This window comes from Entelurus aequoreus, linkage group LG20 (assembly GCF_033978785.1).
Source record: "Entelurus aequoreus isolate RoL-2023_Sb linkage group LG20, RoL_Eaeq_v1.1, whole genome shotgun sequence".
Lineage (NCBI taxonomy): Eukaryota > Metazoa > Chordata > Actinopteri > Syngnathiformes > Syngnathidae > Entelurus > Entelurus aequoreus.
The window spans coordinates 46,060,700-46,080,166 of record NC_084750.1 but is presented as its reverse complement, the minus strand read 5'-3'; the positions used below and the strand labels follow the sequence as shown (position 1 = coordinate 46,080,166).

At 37.2% G+C, this 19,467-nt stretch overlaps 2 protein-coding genes across 3 annotated transcripts in view; one reads left to right on the top strand and one right to left on the bottom strand.

Annotated features, from left to right (window-relative positions):
* The window catches only part of ube2ql1 (ubiquitin-conjugating enzyme E2Q family-like 1), a 40,520-nt gene that overhangs the window by 18,527 nt on the left and 2,526 nt on the right, over positions 1–19,467 (bottom strand). The window contains exons 1-2 of one of the 2 annotated variants that reach the window (XM_062030165.1): positions 14,672–15,686; positions 13,573–14,487 (exon numbers count right to left, since the gene is read on the bottom strand). In XM_062030165.1, the coding sequence (XP_061886149.1) occupies positions 13,573–14,295 (723 nt within the window). In that variant the 5' untranslated portion in view covers positions 14,296–14,487; positions 14,672–15,686. Of the gene's footprint in view, positions 1–13,572; positions 14,488–14,671; positions 15,687–19,467 lie in introns of those variants that run through there. The other variant, XM_062030166.1, reaches the window with a different exon arrangement.
* On the top strand, positions 15,456–19,467 carry med10 (mediator complex subunit 10). Its single transcript, XM_062030167.1, has 4 exons — positions 15,456–16,103; positions 16,595–16,678; positions 18,732–18,834; positions 18,898–19,467. The coding sequence occupies exons 1-4, from the start codon at positions 15,982–15,984 to the stop codon at positions 18,991–18,993; spliced, it is 405 nt and encodes a 134-aa protein (XP_061886151.1). The 5' UTR covers positions 15,456–15,981; the 3' UTR covers positions 18,994–19,467.

Below are 19,467 nucleotides of genomic sequence, written 5' to 3'. Positions count from 1 at the left end.
ACAGGACTTTGGATGCTATATGAAAGTAGCAAAGTAGTAACAGGACTTTGGATGCTATATGAAAGTAGCAAAGTAGTAACAGGAGTGACTTTTTAGCAGATACATAAAATATAACCACCTGATATTTTTGCTGTGAATATTCAGCACATTACAGCGACTTTAGTTGTTGTTTGTTTTAGACAAACATGAAAAAAAGTAATTCAGACAACAGGAATATGCTGAGAAAAAAAAACTTGCTGTAAACATTGCTCTTTTTTTCTTTTTTTTATACAAAATGTAGAGATTTGATGTGTTCATGTCCAGAATGAGCAGCTGTGAGGTCCAAAGTCACTGATGTTCTGGTCTAGTTCTCCTACTCGCCTTTTATGGACCTTGCTTTGGTTTTGAACATTTGACTCTTATTTGCAATGCAGTTGTATTACATGTCAGTACTGTACAGGACATCTGTGGCTTTGTTTGTTTGTTTTTTAACTAGGGAAGTGAAGTGAAGTATATTTATATAGCGCTTTTCTCTAGTGACTCAAAGCACTTTTACACAGTGAAAGCCAACATCTAAGTGACATTTAAAGCAGTGTGGGTGGCACTGGGAGCAAGTGGGTAAAGTGTCTTGCCCAAGGACACAACGGCAGTGACTAGGATGGTGGGATCGAACCTGGAACCCTCAAGTTGCTGGCACGGCCACTCTACCAACCGAGCTGGTAGAGTGGTTGATAGAGATATTTATTCATGGATAAAGTAGCTTCATCCATGAAGCTGAATGTTTTATGCTGTGCCCTACAAAGTGTTTATACTGTAAATATAGTGCTTATCACACACTAGCTGTTTACTGTAATGTTTACCTTACTTGTAGTTTTCATTACTAAATTTAGAGGTGTTGAAATCACTGTGTAAAATTGCTAATGCTAATGGTAGCATGTGTATTCAATGTAAATTAGCATCAAGCTAGTGCATTTTGGGAGTGTTTTCGAACAAGCATACTTGCTTTGTTGGTGTTGAAAATGGCAATGTGACTTCAATGCTGTTCTAGTTTTCATTTTTATTATCTTTTTATTTATTTTTTAATACACTGTAGCACTTTGAGGTTGTTTGCTCAATGTAAAGTGCTTTTTTACATATAAAATCTATTATTATTATGATTATTATTAATGTAGTTTGGCTGAGCGCTGCTTGACTGTTTCCGTGTTTAGCCTGCAAGCGGACGCCACGTCACGTGCAACAGTTGCATGATTTTGCACGAAGTACCAACGGAATTCGGTTCCTATCCCTAATTTAGACGTATCCTCCTGACAGCCAGTGTCCTCTGCAGTGGACATTTGTGTTTCGCATAACAGGGCAATGTGTGAGCAAAAACCAAATGTCCACTGCAGAGGACGCTGGTCCTCGGGGGGAATGTATGTTATATTGCAGAATTGCACTTTCCATGCAGGTTGTTGTCTATTTCAGGAGGTTAATGTGGAATCAATGGGCGGCCACCAGCCTCCAAACCCGTATTGACGTGGCCAAATGTGTCCGCTCCCCTTGTTGGCCAAATGTGTCCGCTCCCCTTGTTGGCCATGCATATTCCACACCACGCTTGCTCTCGTCCTGCCTGCCTTATTCTCAGCTTTGCTGCCACGACCATCACCTCACCACGGTCCAGGAACATACCTCTTGCCACTCCCTTCCTTGTGAGCAACAAACTAAAAAGCATAGATTAATCAATATTTGTCTTTCCAAAATGTTGTTGGAACAGGTTGTCTGGAGCTCATTTTTTAAACGGCCTGTGGCACGTTCTAAAAATACTGATAAAAAAAAACCCATACAAATGTGGAATAAAAGTGCAAAGAGGTGGAATGTAACGAGAAAAAGTGGCAATGTTGACACTAATAACACAAAACTGCCATGCAGGCTTTTAAACTGTCATTGCTCAAAAATAATAATGAATCAAAATCAATATTGTTATGAATTATTGACCCATTGAAGGCTGCGACTGCTTCATATCAAATATTCCACTTTGAAATATTGTTTGGGAGAAAGTAAAAGTAAAAAAAATAAATAAAAAAAAAAGACATATTTTTAACACTTTTATGAGTTTTTTATCTCCAAGTATTTTAGTGGCACTTCTTCAAACTGTCATTGCTCAAAAAATAATGAATACAAATCAATGTTATGAATGATTTACCTATTTAGGGCTCCAATTAATTCACATCAAATGTTGTGTATTTTGTACATAACAGTTTTCGTTGACAAAAACAGCATTACAAACATGAAGAACTATAAAAACACATCAAATAGTCCACTTTCAAATATTATTTTGGGGATGTATTGACTATTTTGTGTGCTTTGCATAAAAAACCCAAAGTGAAATAAGAGCATCCAGCATATAATGAGACTAATAGCAAAAAGCTGTCATGCAGGCTGATTTGTAAGCTGTCATTGGTCAAAAAATAATAATGAATCAAAATGAATATCGTTATGAAATGTTGGCTCCCAATGACTTCACATCAAATATTCCACTTTAAAAATATTTTTTGGGGAAAATATTGACTATTTTGTGTTTTGTCATAAAAAATAAAAATATTATTAAAAAAATTAAAAAAACATAAAAAAACGGTAAAAATCTGGAGACTTAAGCATTGGAGATTAAAATACATTTAAATGTACGACTTATTTTCAATACTTTTATGAGTAGGGCCATTTTAAATCTCCAATCATTTTAATGGGACTTTTTTCTAGACTCATTGGTCCAAAAAATGTTATGAATTAAAATCAATATGAATTATTGACCTATAAAAGGCCAAAACTACTTCATATCAAATATTCCACTTTGGGGTAAATATTGCACATTTAGTTTTTTTTTGCCAATAAATAGTTTTGTTGGACAAAACGAGCATAAAACAAACCCAAAAAGGATGAAAAAAATGTTTTAAATTATAATCCTCTGGAGTTGATTGAATGATTTAGGCATTGAAAGTTTAAAAAACACAAAATAATATGACTTATTTCAACACTTAAGAGTTTTTAGTGGGACTTTTATTTTTTTAAGCTGTCATTGTTAAAAAATGTTTTAAATCTACGTTGTTATGAATTATTGACCTACTTACTTCACATTCAAAATTTCACTTTGAAAATTTGTTGAGGGAAATATTGCATATTTTGTGTTTTCCTTAGAAAACAGGGTTTTGACAAAAAGGGAATAAAACAAAAATAAAAAAATAATCTTCAAACCTGAAGTTGATCTAGAAATTTAAGCATTCAATGAAAAAAATTATAATTTGATGACTGAGACCCTCCTGGGTCTTGAGGTGAGCCCCAAAGGTTAAAAATAAAATGTATGTTCTGTATTAGGTGTGAAATTGACAAATATCAAAATGGCCCCAGCGTGCTTTGATTTTTCAGTGTGCGGCCCTCAGTGGAGAAAGTTTGGACACCCCCGTGTTAGACGGACGGAGAGGAAATCGAACGTGAGGAGGCGACCTCAGCGAGCCCCCCAGGCTAAGGCAGTCCCGTGTCAGCGTTTATTCTGGCTACTCGCACACAGAGGCCGTTTGTATGAATGGGAGTCGGTCAATGGACACAACAGGACAAGGAAGTGAAGACAGCGCTGTGGTGCATGCTGGGAGTTGGCTCAAGGGACCTCAGGGTGTGTGTGTTGTGTAACGCAGACATGTGCTTGAAGAGGATATCAGATGGGACTGATATCAGGGTCCTTCCAGGATAAAACACTTCTTTACCTCAACATTCATTTCTAACCAGTGGGAACTTTGCTTCCACGCCAAAATAGGCCTCAAAGTGACGCTTCATCGCACTAATCGTGATGATATCTTGGTCTGGGCTCGCTCTGTTATCATTCAAGTCTTATACAAGTGGTGTGATGCATGACGGAAAATAAACGCCACCATCCACTGATGTAAGGAGAGGCAAAAAAAGGTCAGGCTGAAGGAGATTTATGAAGAGACTCCAATTGCTTGTTGAAGAAACACTGCATGGAGTCAAGCATCTTCTCTTCTTGTCTCCACTGCACTGCACTGCACTGCACTGCACACATCACTTGGCCTTTCACTTTATCTGTGATTTGACAATATATCCACTGAGCCTGGGCTGGCAACATTGATGCAAACGTTGAATAAGTTGAAAAACTTATTGGGGTGTTACCATTTAGTGGTCAATTGTAGGGAATATGTACTGTACTGTGCAATCTACTGGTACAAGTTTCAATCAATCACGCTAATTTTATTTCACACAATTGATGACACTAAATTTGTATTTCTTTAAGTTTGTTTTTTTTAATTACAATTTTTTAATAGTATATTTTATATATTTGTATTTTTCAAATGTTTCAAAAACAAAACATCTCTTCAGATGTATTAAAATGTGTGTGTGCACCAGCCTTATGATTACATACTGATATATCGGAATTGTTATTGCATTGATTTATGCTTGATAAAAATGGCATTGGAGGACAAATTGCTGACAACGTGAATTTTTTTTTTTTTAAAGTCAACAAGATTTTTAAGGTAAAAAAAATGGACAGCTCAGTTGCCAAAATGTCACCGTAAAAATAACAGTGGCAAACTTTTTCCATTTACAGTAATGCAGTGTAAAAAGGACCGTTAATTCTTATCTTAAAAAAATTATTTCATCAATTTTATAATAAAATTCTTCCGACTGAGCTATTTTTTTTAAAATCGCAAAATCTGCAGATCAATTTTTTATTTTTATTAATTTTTTGAACAGTGTTCAATTTGTATTCTGTTGCTTCGATTAATCGTTTGAGTACCAACATTTTTTTAATTTATTTTTTTAATCAAAATCAGGACCAGGACCAGAACAGGAACTTGAAATTTGCGGACATCGTTGCCGCACGGACCCTGCAACAGAGCGCACGTCAGAGTGCTGGTGTGGTCGTGACGTGATCAGTGTTTTTATTTCTATTCATACGCACGTGTTAAAAGTCAAATTGCATTGTGTACATCAGGGGTCAGCAACCTTTTTGAAAGCAAGAGCTACTTCTTGGGTAGTGATTCATGCGAAGGGCTACCAGTTTGATACACACTTAAATAAATTGCCAGAAATAGCCAATTTGCTCAATTTACCTTTAACTCTATGTTATTATTAATAATTAATGATATTTACACTTAATTGAACGGTTTAAAAGAGGAGAAAACACAAAAAAAAAGGACAATTAAATTTTGAAACATAGTTTATCTTCAATTTCGACTCTTTAAAATTCAAAATTCAACCGAAAAAAAGAAGAGAAAAACTAGCTAATTCGAATCTTTTTGAAAAAAGAAAAAAGAAAAAAGAATAATTTATGGAACATCATTAGTAATTTTTCCTGACTAAGATTAATTTTAGAATTTTGATGACATGTTTTAAATAGGTTAAAATCCAATCTGCACTTTGTTAGAATATATAACAAATTGGACCAAGCTATATTTCTAACAAAGACAAATCATTATTTCTTCTAGATTTTCCAGAACAAAAATTTTAAAAGAAATTCAAAAGACTTTGAAATAAGATTTAAATTTGATTCTACAGATTTTCTAGATTTGCCAGAATAATTTTTTTGAATTTTAATAATAATACGTTTGAAGAAATATTTCACAAATATTCTTCGTCGAAAAAACAGAAGCTAAAATGAAGAATTAAATTAAAATGTATTTATTATTCTTTACAATAAAAAAAATAAATTTACTTGAACATTGATTTAAATTGTCAGGAAAGAAGAGGAAGGAATTTAAAAGTTAAAAAGGTATATGTGTTTAAAAATCCTAAAATAATTTTTAAGGTTGTATTTTTTCTCTAAAATTGTCTTTCTAAAAGTTATAAGAGGCAAAGTAAGAAAAATAATGAATTTATTTAAACAAGTGAAGACCAAGTCTTTAAAATATTTTCTTGGATTTTCAAATTCTATTTGAGTTTTGTCTCTCTTAGAATCAAAAATGTCGGGCAAAGCGAGACCAGCTTGCTAGTAAATAAATAACATTTAAAAAATAGAGGCAGCTCACTGGTAAGTGCTGCTATTTGAGCTATTTTTAGAACAGGCCAGCGGGCTACTCATCTGGTCCTTACGGGCTACCTGGTGCCCGCGGGCACCGCGTTGGTGACCCCTGGTGTACATTATGTGTTTATTATTTAACAAAAATGATGGTTATGGCAAGCAGAAAACGTATTGTTTATCAACAATTTTGCCTAAAGTACGCATTGAGGTGTTTTTTTATCCGATTACTTAAATAATCAAACTAATCGATAGCCAATTACTAAAATAATCAATCACCTAAGAGCACAACTATTTATTACATCATAAAAACGTAACTTGAGGATCAAACCTGGTGACCTACAGAGTGTGAATCAATAGAAGTCGGGATAATGACCGCTTCTTTGATGCATCACAATTAGAACGTGGTCCATGCTGACTCCATGGAACAACGTCCAAATATCTATTATTCACGCATTTTAAATCAATGAATGCGTCTGTCAGCCATAGATATGAATGAATGAGTAGATAGACGACCGTGCACCTTTATGGGGACTGTGGCCAAAGTCAACGTTCTGTGGTTTTTACAAAGCACAGAAATGAAGTGACGGGTGCATACTTGCCAAGGAGGGACCTTTTAGTTATTTGTTCCCTTTTACTACTGTACAGTTCTCACGTTTATTTATGTCGTGCGTGAGAACATTAAAAAAAAAACAGAAATGAAGCAGTAGCTAGAGGAAAAGCCTTTTATACATATTAATAAATATGATAATATACAAATATTGGGGGTGTGAGTCTTTGGGCACATTAGATCCGATTCCTGGGGTGAGGATTTGATTCAGAATCCATTTTCAATTCAAACTTATTCTTGCGATGTATTATTTTGTATAATATTTCTAAAGAAACTTTTTCAAAACATGTTCGAAAAGCTTCTTTTTGTTGCATGGAGATGGCCCAAAAATGTATTTTTAAAAAACGGATTCTTATTTGAAAGAAAGAGAAAAACATTTTGAAAATTGAATCAATTTTGAATCAGGATGAATAAAAAATAAATCGTAATTCAGACGTGAATTGATTTTTTGCACAACCCTACAATATATGAATAATAATAATGATATACAAAAATATAAATAAAGATGCATAAATATTGCAGGTGTTAAAACATTTTCTGAATTCATCGCAATCAATATGCTTCCATTGGAAGACACTGCACCATCATTGGTACTAATCAATACTGCTTCCATTGGAAGACACTGCACCATCATTGGTACTAATCAATACTGCTTCCATTGGAAGACACTGCACCATCATTGATACTAATCAATACTGCTTCCATTGGAAGACAGCGCACCATCATTGGTACTAATCAATACTGCTTCCATTGGAAGACACTGCACCATCATTGGTACTAATCAATACTGCTTCCATTGGAAGACAGCGCACCATCATTGGTACTAATCAATACTACTTCCATTGGAAGACACTGCACCATCATTGCTTCCATTGGAAGACGGTGCACCATCATTGCTTCCATTGGAAGACAGTGCACCATCATTGCTTCCATTGGAAGACGGTGCACCATCATTGCTTCCATTGGAAGACGGTGCACCATCATTGCTTCCATTGGAAGACAGTGCACCATCATTGCTTCCATTGGAAGACAGTGCACCATCATTGCTTCCATTGGAAGACGGTGCACCATCATTGCTTCCATTGGAAGACAGTGCACCATCATTGCTTCCATTGGAAGACGGTGCACCATCATTGCTTCCATTGGAAGACGGTGCACCATCATTGCTTCCATTGGAAGACACTGCACCATCATTGCTTCCATTAGAAGACAGTGCACCATCATTAGTGCAGCAGGGATCTGCAATATGTGGGTCACACATGCAGTCCTGGTGCTGACGTCAGAAAGTGAGTATTTTTAAATCCTCTCCCTGTCATCCGGATGAGATCCTGCAAGTGCATTTGAGGATGCTTCCATTTCCATCAGAGGCCAGGATTTGAGCAGATGACATAATCTAGTGGATGTAAAGCACAGGCCCACAATAGTGCCTCCCTGATGCATCATTTCCCCCTCCCACCGTCTAACTTCTCCCCAATGTATGAGGGACTGCATGTTGTTATCTCAGTGATGGCAGCCAATAAAAGAGACAAACTGCAGAGTGGCATTAGGAGGGGAGGGAGTGTCGCCTGAAATGGCTGCCATAAAGAAACAAAGACGAATAAAAATGGCAAAAAGGGGTTGGAGTGTCATGAGGAGATAGATGCATGCACACAAAATACACCATGCATGTGTGTGTGTGTGTGTGTGTAGGGCCCATGTTAAACATAACATGACATGTGTGTGTGTGTGTGTAGGGCCCACGTAAAACATAACAAGACGTGTGTGTGTGTGTGTGTGTAGGGCCCATGTAAAACATAACATGACGTGTGTGTGTGTGTGTGTGTGTAGGGCCCATGTAAAACATAACATGACGTGTGTGTGTGTGTGTGTGTGTGTAGGGCCCATGTAAAACATAACATGACGTGTGTGTGTGTAGGGCCCATGTAAAACATAACATGACGTGTGTGTGTGTAGGGCCCATGTAAAACATAACATGACGTGTGTGTGTGTGTGTGTGTAGGGCCCATGTAAAACATAACATGACGTGTGTGTGTGTAGGGCCCATGTAAAACATAACATGACGTGTGTGTGTGTAGGGCCCATGTAAAACATAACATGACGTGTGTGTGTGTGTGTGTGTAGGGCCCATGTAAAACATAACATGACGTGTGTGTGTGTAGGGCCCATGTAAAACATAACATGACGTGTGTGTGTGTGTGTGTAGGGCCCATGTAAAACATAACATGCCATGTGTGTAGGGCCCATGTTATACATAAACAGGGCGCTTCATATGACATTTTACCACAAACATATTCCTAGCCCCTTCCTGCTCCGTCACTGATAGGAACTGGTCCTGTCAAATTATTATTTTTTAATTTTTTAAATCAGATTAATCACACTTTCAAATTTGGATTAATCGTGATTACTGACTTACTTTACGTACAGGGATGTAACAACATGAACATTTCACCATAATTATCAGAGTATTGTCAAATGTGCTCAAAAAGTACTTATACACACACACTGAAATCTTTTAACCAAGTTTTGTTTAAAAAAATGAATCCAATAGAATGACACACAGTGTACTTGAGTAGGCAGAAAACAAATATTGAATATTGTTCTGGTTTTTTAAGAGCCATACTAATTATGTAAGAGTTTATTTTCTCCGGTTTTGATTTGTAAAGGTTTCAGAGTGGGGTTTTTTTTCATGATAAATATAAAATTTGTTTCTGGGTGCATCACTTATGGTTTAAGAGATCTCACTTCCTGTTGTTATTGGAGTATAGAACTAAGATAGCACAGTCTGTCAGTTCTATGTACGTGAATAGTTAAGCTGCCTGGACATTCATGTTTTTACTTAAGTTTATATTGGATATGTTGTTCCACAGGGAAATGTGTTCGTGTTTGTGTTAGCTATTAAGCTAGCTAATGAGCTAGGGCTAGCATACTTCTCCAGTAAATGAAGAGTATCACCAGTCTGTGAGTTGATCAAAGTGTTATTCATCACAAAAAGACCCCAATATTTTGACACAAAAGCAATTTTAATGTCACTATGTCATACAAAACCATTTTTTAGATGTTTTACTCGAATATACTTAATTTGTTTTTGGTCACAACCTGGTAAAAATATTATTTAAAGTACTGTCAGAAGCAACATTTTGAATGCATGTGCATTGACCTGATTAATGACGTTATAAAAAGCCACGCCCCCTTTAGGTAACCATTCGTGGTTAAGGTAAAGGAGCTCAAAATACATTCAAGTAAAAAATAATTTCAAAACAAAATGCATGATTCATACGTGATTATTACGATTTTTTTATTAATCAAATGAGTACAAAATTATTAAAAAATAAAATGCATAATTTATCTGCAAGTATTAATGTGTTTTTTTTTGATTAATCACGAGTAAAAAAAAAAATTAAAATAAAATGCATGATTAATCTTCAATTATACATGACTAATGCGATTTTTTGATTAACCGCATGAGTAAAATAATAATTTAAAAACAAAATGCATGATTAATACGTGATTATTACGATTTTTTGATTAATCAAATGAGTAAAAAATTATTAAAAAAATAAAATGCATGATTTATCTGTAAGCATTAATGTGATTTTTTTGATTAATCATGAGTAAAAAAATATTTTAAAATAAAATGCATGATTAATCTCCAATTATACATAATTAATGCGATTTTTTGATTAACCACATGAGTAAAAGCTGAGATAATTGTTTTTGGTGCTAAAAAAGAAAGGTTTAAAGTCATCCAACACCTTCAATCACTGTCCCTGAAAACCTCAAATAAAGCCAGAAATCTTGGGGTTATTTTAGATTCTGATTTACATTTCGACAGTCACATCAAATCAGTAACAAAATCGGCCTACTATCACCTCAAAAATGTAACAAGACTTAGAGGGCTCATGTCAGCTCAAGACTTAGAAAAACTTGTACATGCCTTTATTACCAGTAGGCTAGACTATTGTAATGGTCTCCTTGCAGGTCTTCCCAAAAAAACTGTCAGGCAGCTACAGCTTGTTCAGAACGCTGCTGCTAGAGTTCTAACAAAGACCAAAAAATGTGAGCACATTACACCAATTCTTAAATCCTTACATTGGCTCCCTGTACATCAGAGAATAGATTTCAAAATCCTCCTGCTCACATATAAATCACTACATGGTCTAGGGCCCAAGTATATCACTGATATGCTCCCACTATATACGCCCTTTAGATCACTAAGATCTTCTGAGACCAATCTGTTAGCGGTTCCAAGAGTAAACTCAAATCAAGGGAGATCATCATTCAGTCACTATGCAACACATAGCTGGAATAAACTTCCTGAAGATGTCAGACTCTCCCCAACTCTCACTACTTTTAAAACTAGACTGAAGACTTTTATGTTCACCTTAGCTTTCAGCTAAATCTTTTAATCTTTTAACTTTTAACGTCTGCACTGTTTTTATTTTTATTGTCTGCATTTTAATTTTGCTTTTATTTTCTTTCATTTCACTTTGTTGTCTGTGAAGCACTTTGAGTCTGCCTTGTGTATGAAAAGCGCTATACAAATAAAGTTGCCTTGCCTTGCCTTGCCTAAAATAATAATTTAAAAATAAAATGCATGATTTAATACATGATTATTGCAATTTTATTTAGGAGTAAAATATATTTTTTAATAAAAAAGATGGATAGATGGATAGATAGATAGATGGATGGATAGATGGATAGATGGATAGATAGATAGATAGATGGATAGATAGATAGATAGATAGATAGATGGATAGATAGATAGATAGATAGTACTTTATCGATTCCTTTAGGAGAGTTCCCTCAGGAACATTAAAATTCCAGCAGCAGTGCACAGAGTTGAGGTATAATTTAAGTAAAAAGTAAATAATAAATAATGGGGGTATATGTTATTGTTTTGCATCCCCTGTCATCCTATAGTACCCCTCTGCCCCCCAGAGAGGAGTTGTACAGTCTGATGGTGTGCAGGATTACCATGATTAATGTGATGTTTTTGAGTAAAAAAATAATTAATTATAAAATGCATGATTAACCTGCAACCACACATGATTAATGCGATCATTTTTTGGGATTAATCAGAGTTCTTTTTGACAGCCTTAAAAATGGTAAATGTGTGCAAAGTGCAAATCTAAGCCGGAAGTGCCAGGAACTCATGCACCTTTAGGTTTTAATGATGTAAAATTTGTACTAAATTAAGCAATTTTCCATAGTTTAATTTTAGTACAAAACATGCATCAAATTAAAATGGTGTGTGCGTGATTAATACATGATTATTGCAATTTTCTTTAAGAGTAAAAAGTTTTTTTTAATAGATAATACTTTATCGATTCCTTCAGGAGAGTTCCCTCTGTAAAATTAAAATTCCAGCAGCAGTGTACAGAGTTGAGGTATAATTTAAAAAGTAAAAATTAAATAATAAATAATGGGTTATTACTCTGAACTGTTTTATATTTTAATTTTTTATCCTGTAAAGCGTCTTTGAGTAGTCTGAAAACAACATACAAAATAAAATTTATTATTATTATTATTGTATAGTAGTGGTAATAATAACAATGGTAATAGACTATGTTGTCTATTACCATTGTTGGTACATTCATTATTCCTACATTGTTGATACAAATGATTGTTACAGTGTAATAATTATTGTTACCTGTGGTAATGCCACTATCATACAACATCTGTATTATACTCCTTGAACAAAGTAACAGTGAAATCACTGAATGGAGAACTGGGGGGGGGGGGGGGGATTAAATAAATGATCTTCTTCCCACTCCTTTTCAGGCAAAACTGGACAATCATGCATTACATACTATCATACTTGCCGAACTTGAGACCTCCGATTCCGGGAGGTGGGGGGTGGGGGTGGTCGGGGGTGGGGGAGGGGCGGGGGTGTGGTTGGCGGCGTAGTTTAGAGGGGAGGAGTATATTTACAGCCCTTTGAGACACTTGTGATTTAGGGCTATATAAATAAACATTGATTGATAATGATTGATTGATTTACAGCTAGAATTCACCAACTCGAGTAGTTCATATATATTTCATATATATATATATATATATATATATATATATATATATATATATATATATATATATATATATATATATATATATATATATATATATATATATATATATATATATATATATATATATATATGTATGAAATACTTGACTTTCAGGGAATTCTAGCTATATATATATATTTATTATATTATACATATAAATAAAAGAAATACTTGAATTTCAGTGTTCTAGAGGCTATCCAGTAGATGGCAGCATTGTCTTGTTTAAGAGTGTCACAACATTGCTGTTTACGGCAGACGAACTGCTTTACGGTAGACGAAAAGGTGACTGCTGTTGTCGTGTGTTGTTACCGTGCTGGGAGGACGTTATTGAAACGGCCTAACAATAAACCCACATACGAAACCAAGAAGTCGCCCTCGATCATTCTACAGTTATAATGTGATTGGGCAGGCACGCTGTTTATATCGTGGGAAAATGGACGTGAAAATAGACTGTTGCCGCTGTCCCCACTCAGGTCCGCACGGACCAGCTCCAGCTGAATTCTGGGAGATTTTCGGGAGAAAATTTTTTCTGGGAGGTTTTCGGGAGAGGCGCTGAATTCCGGGAGTCTCCCGGAAAATCCGGGAGGGTTGGCAAGTATGCATTACCTTTTGCACTATATTTATTTATATTATTATGTGTTGTCAACTTTGTACTTTTGTATGTCATTGCCTGAAATAAATAAATAAATGAAAAAAAAAATGAAAAAAAGTTATTTTGTTTTTGACAAGTCAAATATAAGCCGGAAGTGCCAGGAACTCACGCACCTTTAGGTTTTAATGATGTTAAATTTGTACTAAATGAAGCAATTTTCCATCATTTTATTTTAGTGAAATGAAAATGTTGTGTGCGTAAATGACGCATAGGTGTGGGTGGTGATTGCAACACGCCCCGCCCCCTCCCCTCCCCTCCTCACCTGTCCTTTGACGAGGCTGGCGGCGAACTGCCTCATGACCGCCTCCACCGTGTAGGCGCTGGACCATCCGCGGGGGGTCAGCAGCTCCATGCAGATGGCGCCGCCGTCCAGCACGTAGCCGTTCTCCAGGCGCGGCGTCAGCACGCGCATGAAGGGCGGCGAGAAGGGGAAGTTGTCGGGGAAGGTGACGTTGAGCAGGATGAAGTCGGTGCTCGTCTCCTTCATGTCCTGCCACAGCGCAGAGTCCTTGTCCACCTGGTGCAGCTTGACGTTCCAGTCGTACAGGTTGTCCTCCACCAGCTCCACGGTGATGAAGTTGTCCCCCAGCCGGCGGATCTCCTGCAGCTCCTTCATCAGCCGCCGAGTGCGCACTTGGCTGCAGTGTTGCCGGTGCGGCGCCGGCGCCGCTGCGGGGACGGAGGAGGCTCCGGTGCTTTTATTCCCACCTCCTCCGGTCTGCTGCGGCTGCTGCCTCTCCTTGCTCGCATCCTTGCTGGCCTTCTCCTTCTCCTTCTCCTTGTCCCTGTCCTTGGCGTTCTGGTCCAGCTTCCTCGCTTTGATCTCCGGCGTGCTGAGGATGTTGCTCTCGTTGGCGGTCTGGCAGAGTTTGTTGCTCTTCTGGCTCCCTTTGCTGCCCTTCAAGGAGCCTTGGTGGTGCTTGGGGTCCTCCGTGTCTCGGTCGTGCAGGCGGATCAGACCGATCTTCCGCAGTAAGGTGGCCATAATTTAGATTTCTTCTCTCTCTCTCTCTCTTTTTTTTTTTTTCTCTCTCCACCTATCACCCCCCGTGGAGGGTCGAGATTCCCCCCCTTTCCAAGCGGGTCTCCCTGATGCTGATTCGTCGCCTTCACTGCGGCTCTCAGGGATGATCACAGCCCACGACGCGGCGCGCTTTTTCTCCTCAGCGCATCGTCACTGCACGCCAGGACCAAAAAAAAAAAAAAAAAGCAGCAAAGAAAACAACATTACAAGACAAACCAGCTCGGTTGTTGTCACAAAAGCGCCATCAAAACTATCAATATCATGACATCATCGACTCATGTCATAAACGCAAGAGGACTATAGTGCATCCTCCTGCTGACAAACACGCAATACGTACCTAAATGCGTCCAATCCGGCGCGTTATCACCCGAAAGGCGATCCCTTGCGCGTGGAAAAAAAAAAGAAAAAAAAAAAAGGAGCAAATCCACTAGATCCAGGAGATCCACCGCCGACCTGAGAGCCTGTGTGTGTGCGCGCGCAGCTGCAGCACTAATGCAGGGGAGGGCGAGCAAGCAGCCGCACTTTAAAGGCTGAGCCGCCGCTGCGGGCGTTTCAAAGTAAAGGTCTTCGCATAAGGTGACGTGACGTTTGGTGTCTGCAACGTAACAAAAAGACGCCACGCCGTTAAAAAAACAAAAAACAAAACACGGATAAATGATCGAATTCAATGGCACTGAAAAGGTGCCGCGTGGGTAACAACCTGCAAAAGGAGATATGACCAAATAAGTATAATTAATTAATTTAAAAAAAAAAAATTATATAATTTGCATACTTTAGTGTTTTAGACCTACACAACCCCGCATCGCGGTGACGTGTCGGTCTACTGCGTGAGAGTGCGTGACGTACAACACTGCTTTTATTGCGAAATTGAATAGCGTGTCATTTCCGGTTCCAAGACAAATACGAGAAAACAATATCTTCCGTTCCTTACATATCCACGGAAATCATTCACTTTTGTTTTCATCGCACGGGTGTTCATATCTAATACTCATATGTTAACCATACTTTATATGCGGGCAACATATTTAATACTCATATATTATATGCGGGCAACATATTTAATACTCATATATTAGCCATACTTACCTCCAGGGAAAACCGTACACCTTACTTCGTCTATATTTACCATATTTTCTTAAACACTATTTTTGTCCAATGATGTTGGTAATGCTCTGATGTCTTTGTGCTGAAGTTTAATGACAATGAAGCCATTCTATTAGCCAACTGATAATGGTGTCGAAAGTGCCAGATTGATAACGTCGTGACGCTTACCTGATTCTGGACATTATGATACTAAACAATCCTCTTAAGGAGTTTTACAAATATTATTTAGATAAAAACACATTTAAACCGGTAATTCATTTTAATTTATTCAATCAATCGTTTCATTTTGGACGCAAACAGATACGTTTTGCTTCCCCACACCACGACATTTTTCCGCGTAATACGACAGGAAATGACATCCCCCCCGTTGGCCATCACCATGGTAACAACCCAGCGACAGCGGCCATTGGCGGGCTCGTTGCCGTAAAGCACAACTGCACCGCACCGAGTTAGCATCGGTGGCTAACACTCGACCGGCGATTATTTGTGACCTCCCGGATCACTTTAGGTCACTTCCCGCCCTCCGGGTAGCATTAAACTGTTATGGCGGAGAAAAATGAAAACCTGGAGGAGCACCTGGAGAAGTTTGTGGAAAATATCCGACAGCTCGGAATCATTGTCAGCGACTTCCAGTCCAGCAGTCAAGCGGGTCTCAACCAAAAACTGTGAGTCATGTTTCATCTTACAGACATTAATAAGTAACAATGTAAAGTCATGTTTCATCTTGCAGACATTAATAAGTAACAATGTAAAACTGTGAGTCATGTTTCATCTTGCAGACATTAATAAGTAACAATGTAAAACTGTGAGTCATGTTTCATCTTAAACATTAATAAGTAACAATGTAAAACTGTGAGTCATGTTTCATCTTAAACATTAATAAGTAACAATGTAAAGTCATGTTTGCTCTTGTAGACATTAATAAGTAACAATGTAAAGCTGTGAGTTATGTTTCATCTTAAACATTAATAAGTAACAATGTAAAGTCATGTTTGCTCTTACAAACATTAATAAGTAACAATGTAAAGTCATGTTTGATCTTGCAGACATTAATAAGTAACAATGTAAACAATGTAAAGCTGTAAGTCATGTTTGATCGTGCAGCCATTAATAAGTAACAATGTCAACTAAAACTGCCTGGCTTGTTGATTTGCAGGAATTTAATGATAACCGGACTGCAAGACATTGAGAAATGCCGTCAACAGCTGCACGAGATCAACGTACCTCTGGAGGTGTTCGAGTGAGTCTGGACAACAATGATGTCATTGTAGCCTCCTATCTTACAGTCTGGACAACAAGCATGTCAATGATGTCATTGTAGCCTCCTATCTTACAGTCTGGACAACAAGCATGTCAATGATGTCATTGTAGCCTCCTATCTTACAGTCTGGACAACAAGCATGTCATTATATCTTACCACCGCTGCTTATATCGGAAAGACAGCTGTAATAATATAACTTGAGCGGTATAGCTCAGTTGGTAGAGTGGCCGTGCCAGCAACCTGAGGGTTCCAGGTTCAATCCTCGCTTCCGCCATCCTAGTCACTGCCGTTGTGTCCTTGGGCAAGGCACTCTACCCACCTGCTCCCAGTGCCACCCACACTGCTTTAAATGTAACTTAGATATTGGCTTTCACTATGTAAAAGCGCTATATAAATATAACTCACTTCACAATTACATCAAACCAGATCATATAGTTTGTGGTAAACTTCCACTTCTGACCTCCTTTAAGCATGTTATGATTTGCTTACAAATCATAACAAAGTATGCAATAACTGGCGTGCCCCTTTCCTTACATTTGCAAAAGTCGTAAATGACTGGAAACAACCAATGTGCAAAATACAAAATCCTCACTTCCTCTATTTTCTATAATCATTGAAAAAATATTCAATACCAGATTGGACAAATTCCTGAATAAAAATGCAACACTCTCAGAGAAGCAATATGGAGGATACAGAGTTAACATTTCAACATTGATGGCATTCATCAAAATAAGAGGAAATAATCAATGCACTAGAATGTGCAGGAGTAGTGTTTATGGATCTAACTAAAGCAAATAACAATCATATTATCTTAATAAACACATTCTGAGGGTTTGTCTTGACCTGGATAAGAAGCTACTTAAACAACAGGAAGCAACACATGAAGGCAGGTGAATAAGGCATATCTAGCGGCGTACCCCAAGGATCAATACTGGGACCAAAATTGTTCAATCTCTATATAAATAAACTACATTTGTAATGTTACAAAGCAATTAAAGTTGGTATTAATTGCCAACGACACAAAACAGTTTTGTTTAGGAGGGACCACACTAATACAAATAATAACAGTATAAATTAAAGCGATGGTTTGTCAAAAACAAACCATCATTGAATCTCAGTAAAACTAAAACAATGCTATTCGGTAACAGTAGAAGACAAAGTCAAACACAAATACAAATAGATGGAATAGACATTAAAAGAGTAAAGGAAATCACATTTTTGGGAGTAATAATAGATGATCAAATGAATCTCATATAAAAAATTATATAACATAAGGTAGCAATAAATATTTCAATAATAAACAAAGCAAAATATGTTCTGGGCCAAAAATCCCACCGTATTCGCTACTGCTCCCTAGTGTTACATATCTTGAGTTATTGTGTAGAAATATGGGAAAATAACTACAAAAGTACGCTTCATTCATTAACCGTGTTTCAAAAAAGGTCAGTTAGAATACTACATATTGTTGGATATAGAGAACATTCAAAATCTTTATTTATCGAATCCAAAACATTGAAATTCAACCATTTGGTGTATTTGCAAATAGCTAAACTATAACTAGCTACTCTTCTCAACAAAAGATATCCTATTAAAACATTTGTATGCACGTAAAAACTTTCAGCATATCAGTATGTGCAACTAAATTATGGGTTGGATTCAGCAAAGAAATCAAACAATGTATTCAACTCAAAGTGTTTCCAAAGTACAAACAAGAAGTATTTTGATAAACGTCTTGAACTTCATTGAAAACGAGATGTTGTTCATCTACCCTGTATGTTAACTACTTTTTAAGAGAACTTTTCTATTTAGAATTCATTGATGTACACAATGAGAACAGGAAGTAAATATTGGTTGTGTACAAAATGAGAAGAGGAAGTAAATATTGGTGCAAGTCATTGCTATGAATCGTAAAAAGGGCAGGATAAATATGATTCTCTTTTTCAGACATACAAATGAGAATATGTCAATGATATCATATAAGTGTACACATGTTAGAAATAAGCTGATACAGTATGTCTGCTTATGTTGCCAGCTGTATCGACCAGGGCAAAAACCCTCAGCTGTACACCAAGGAGTGTTTGGAGCGAGCCTTGGCAAGGAACGAACAGGTCAAGGGGAAGATCGACACGCTGACGGTAAGAGAGAACCTTTCTTAAATGATGACATCATGATGCAAAGTGTTGTTTGTCCCATGACAGAAATTCAAGAGTCTTCTCATCTCCGAGCTGGGTAAAGTCTTTCCCGAGGAGATGGCTAAGTACAAGGCCATCCATGGCGACGATGCGCCTTCTTAGTGACTCCTGAGCTTTCCCAACCTGACATTTGTTTAAAGGGGTTGGACCAAGGAGCACGCTCTGTGGTCGCAACCAAGCTGAGCCTACACGTTCATTTGAATGGCTGGACAAATATATGCACATCCTTGTCCTTGTTGCATTAGCAGCTCTTTCATGACTCGCCATGAGGCGCTTGTATTTATTGATATCTTTTGTATCCATTCATACACCTTGTACAGTACACTGTTGCTCAGGTTTCTACGCTCTATCAATGCTGGCGTCACTTCTTCTGACCCCAGCTCTGCATTTGCATTAAAGCTTTTGTATGTAAATAAGCCACTTTCAAACGTGCTACGACTTTTTGTGACCTCTCAGAAACAGTAGGGGAGCTTTTAGTGTATAATGATCTTTCTGGAACCTAAAAGCATATTTTTTAATTATATTGACATTTGTTGGATTAAAAAAAAATATTAGTTTTTTTTTTATTGTCAAACA

Bases quoted from the DNA above. Each gene is read 5' to 3' on its own strand.
- med10 (XM_062030167.1), top strand. From the start codon at position 15,982: ATGGCGGAGAAAAATGAAAACCTGGAGGAGCACCTGGAGAAGTTTGTG. The intron at 16,104-16,594 runs GTGAGTCATGTT...GTTGATTTGCAG, and splicing joins GCGGGTCTCAACCAAAAACT to GAATTTAATGATAACCGGAC. The intron at 18,835-18,897 runs GTAAGAGAGAAC...GTCCCATGACAG, and splicing joins GGAAGATCGACACGCTGACG to AAATTCAAGAGTCTTCTCAT.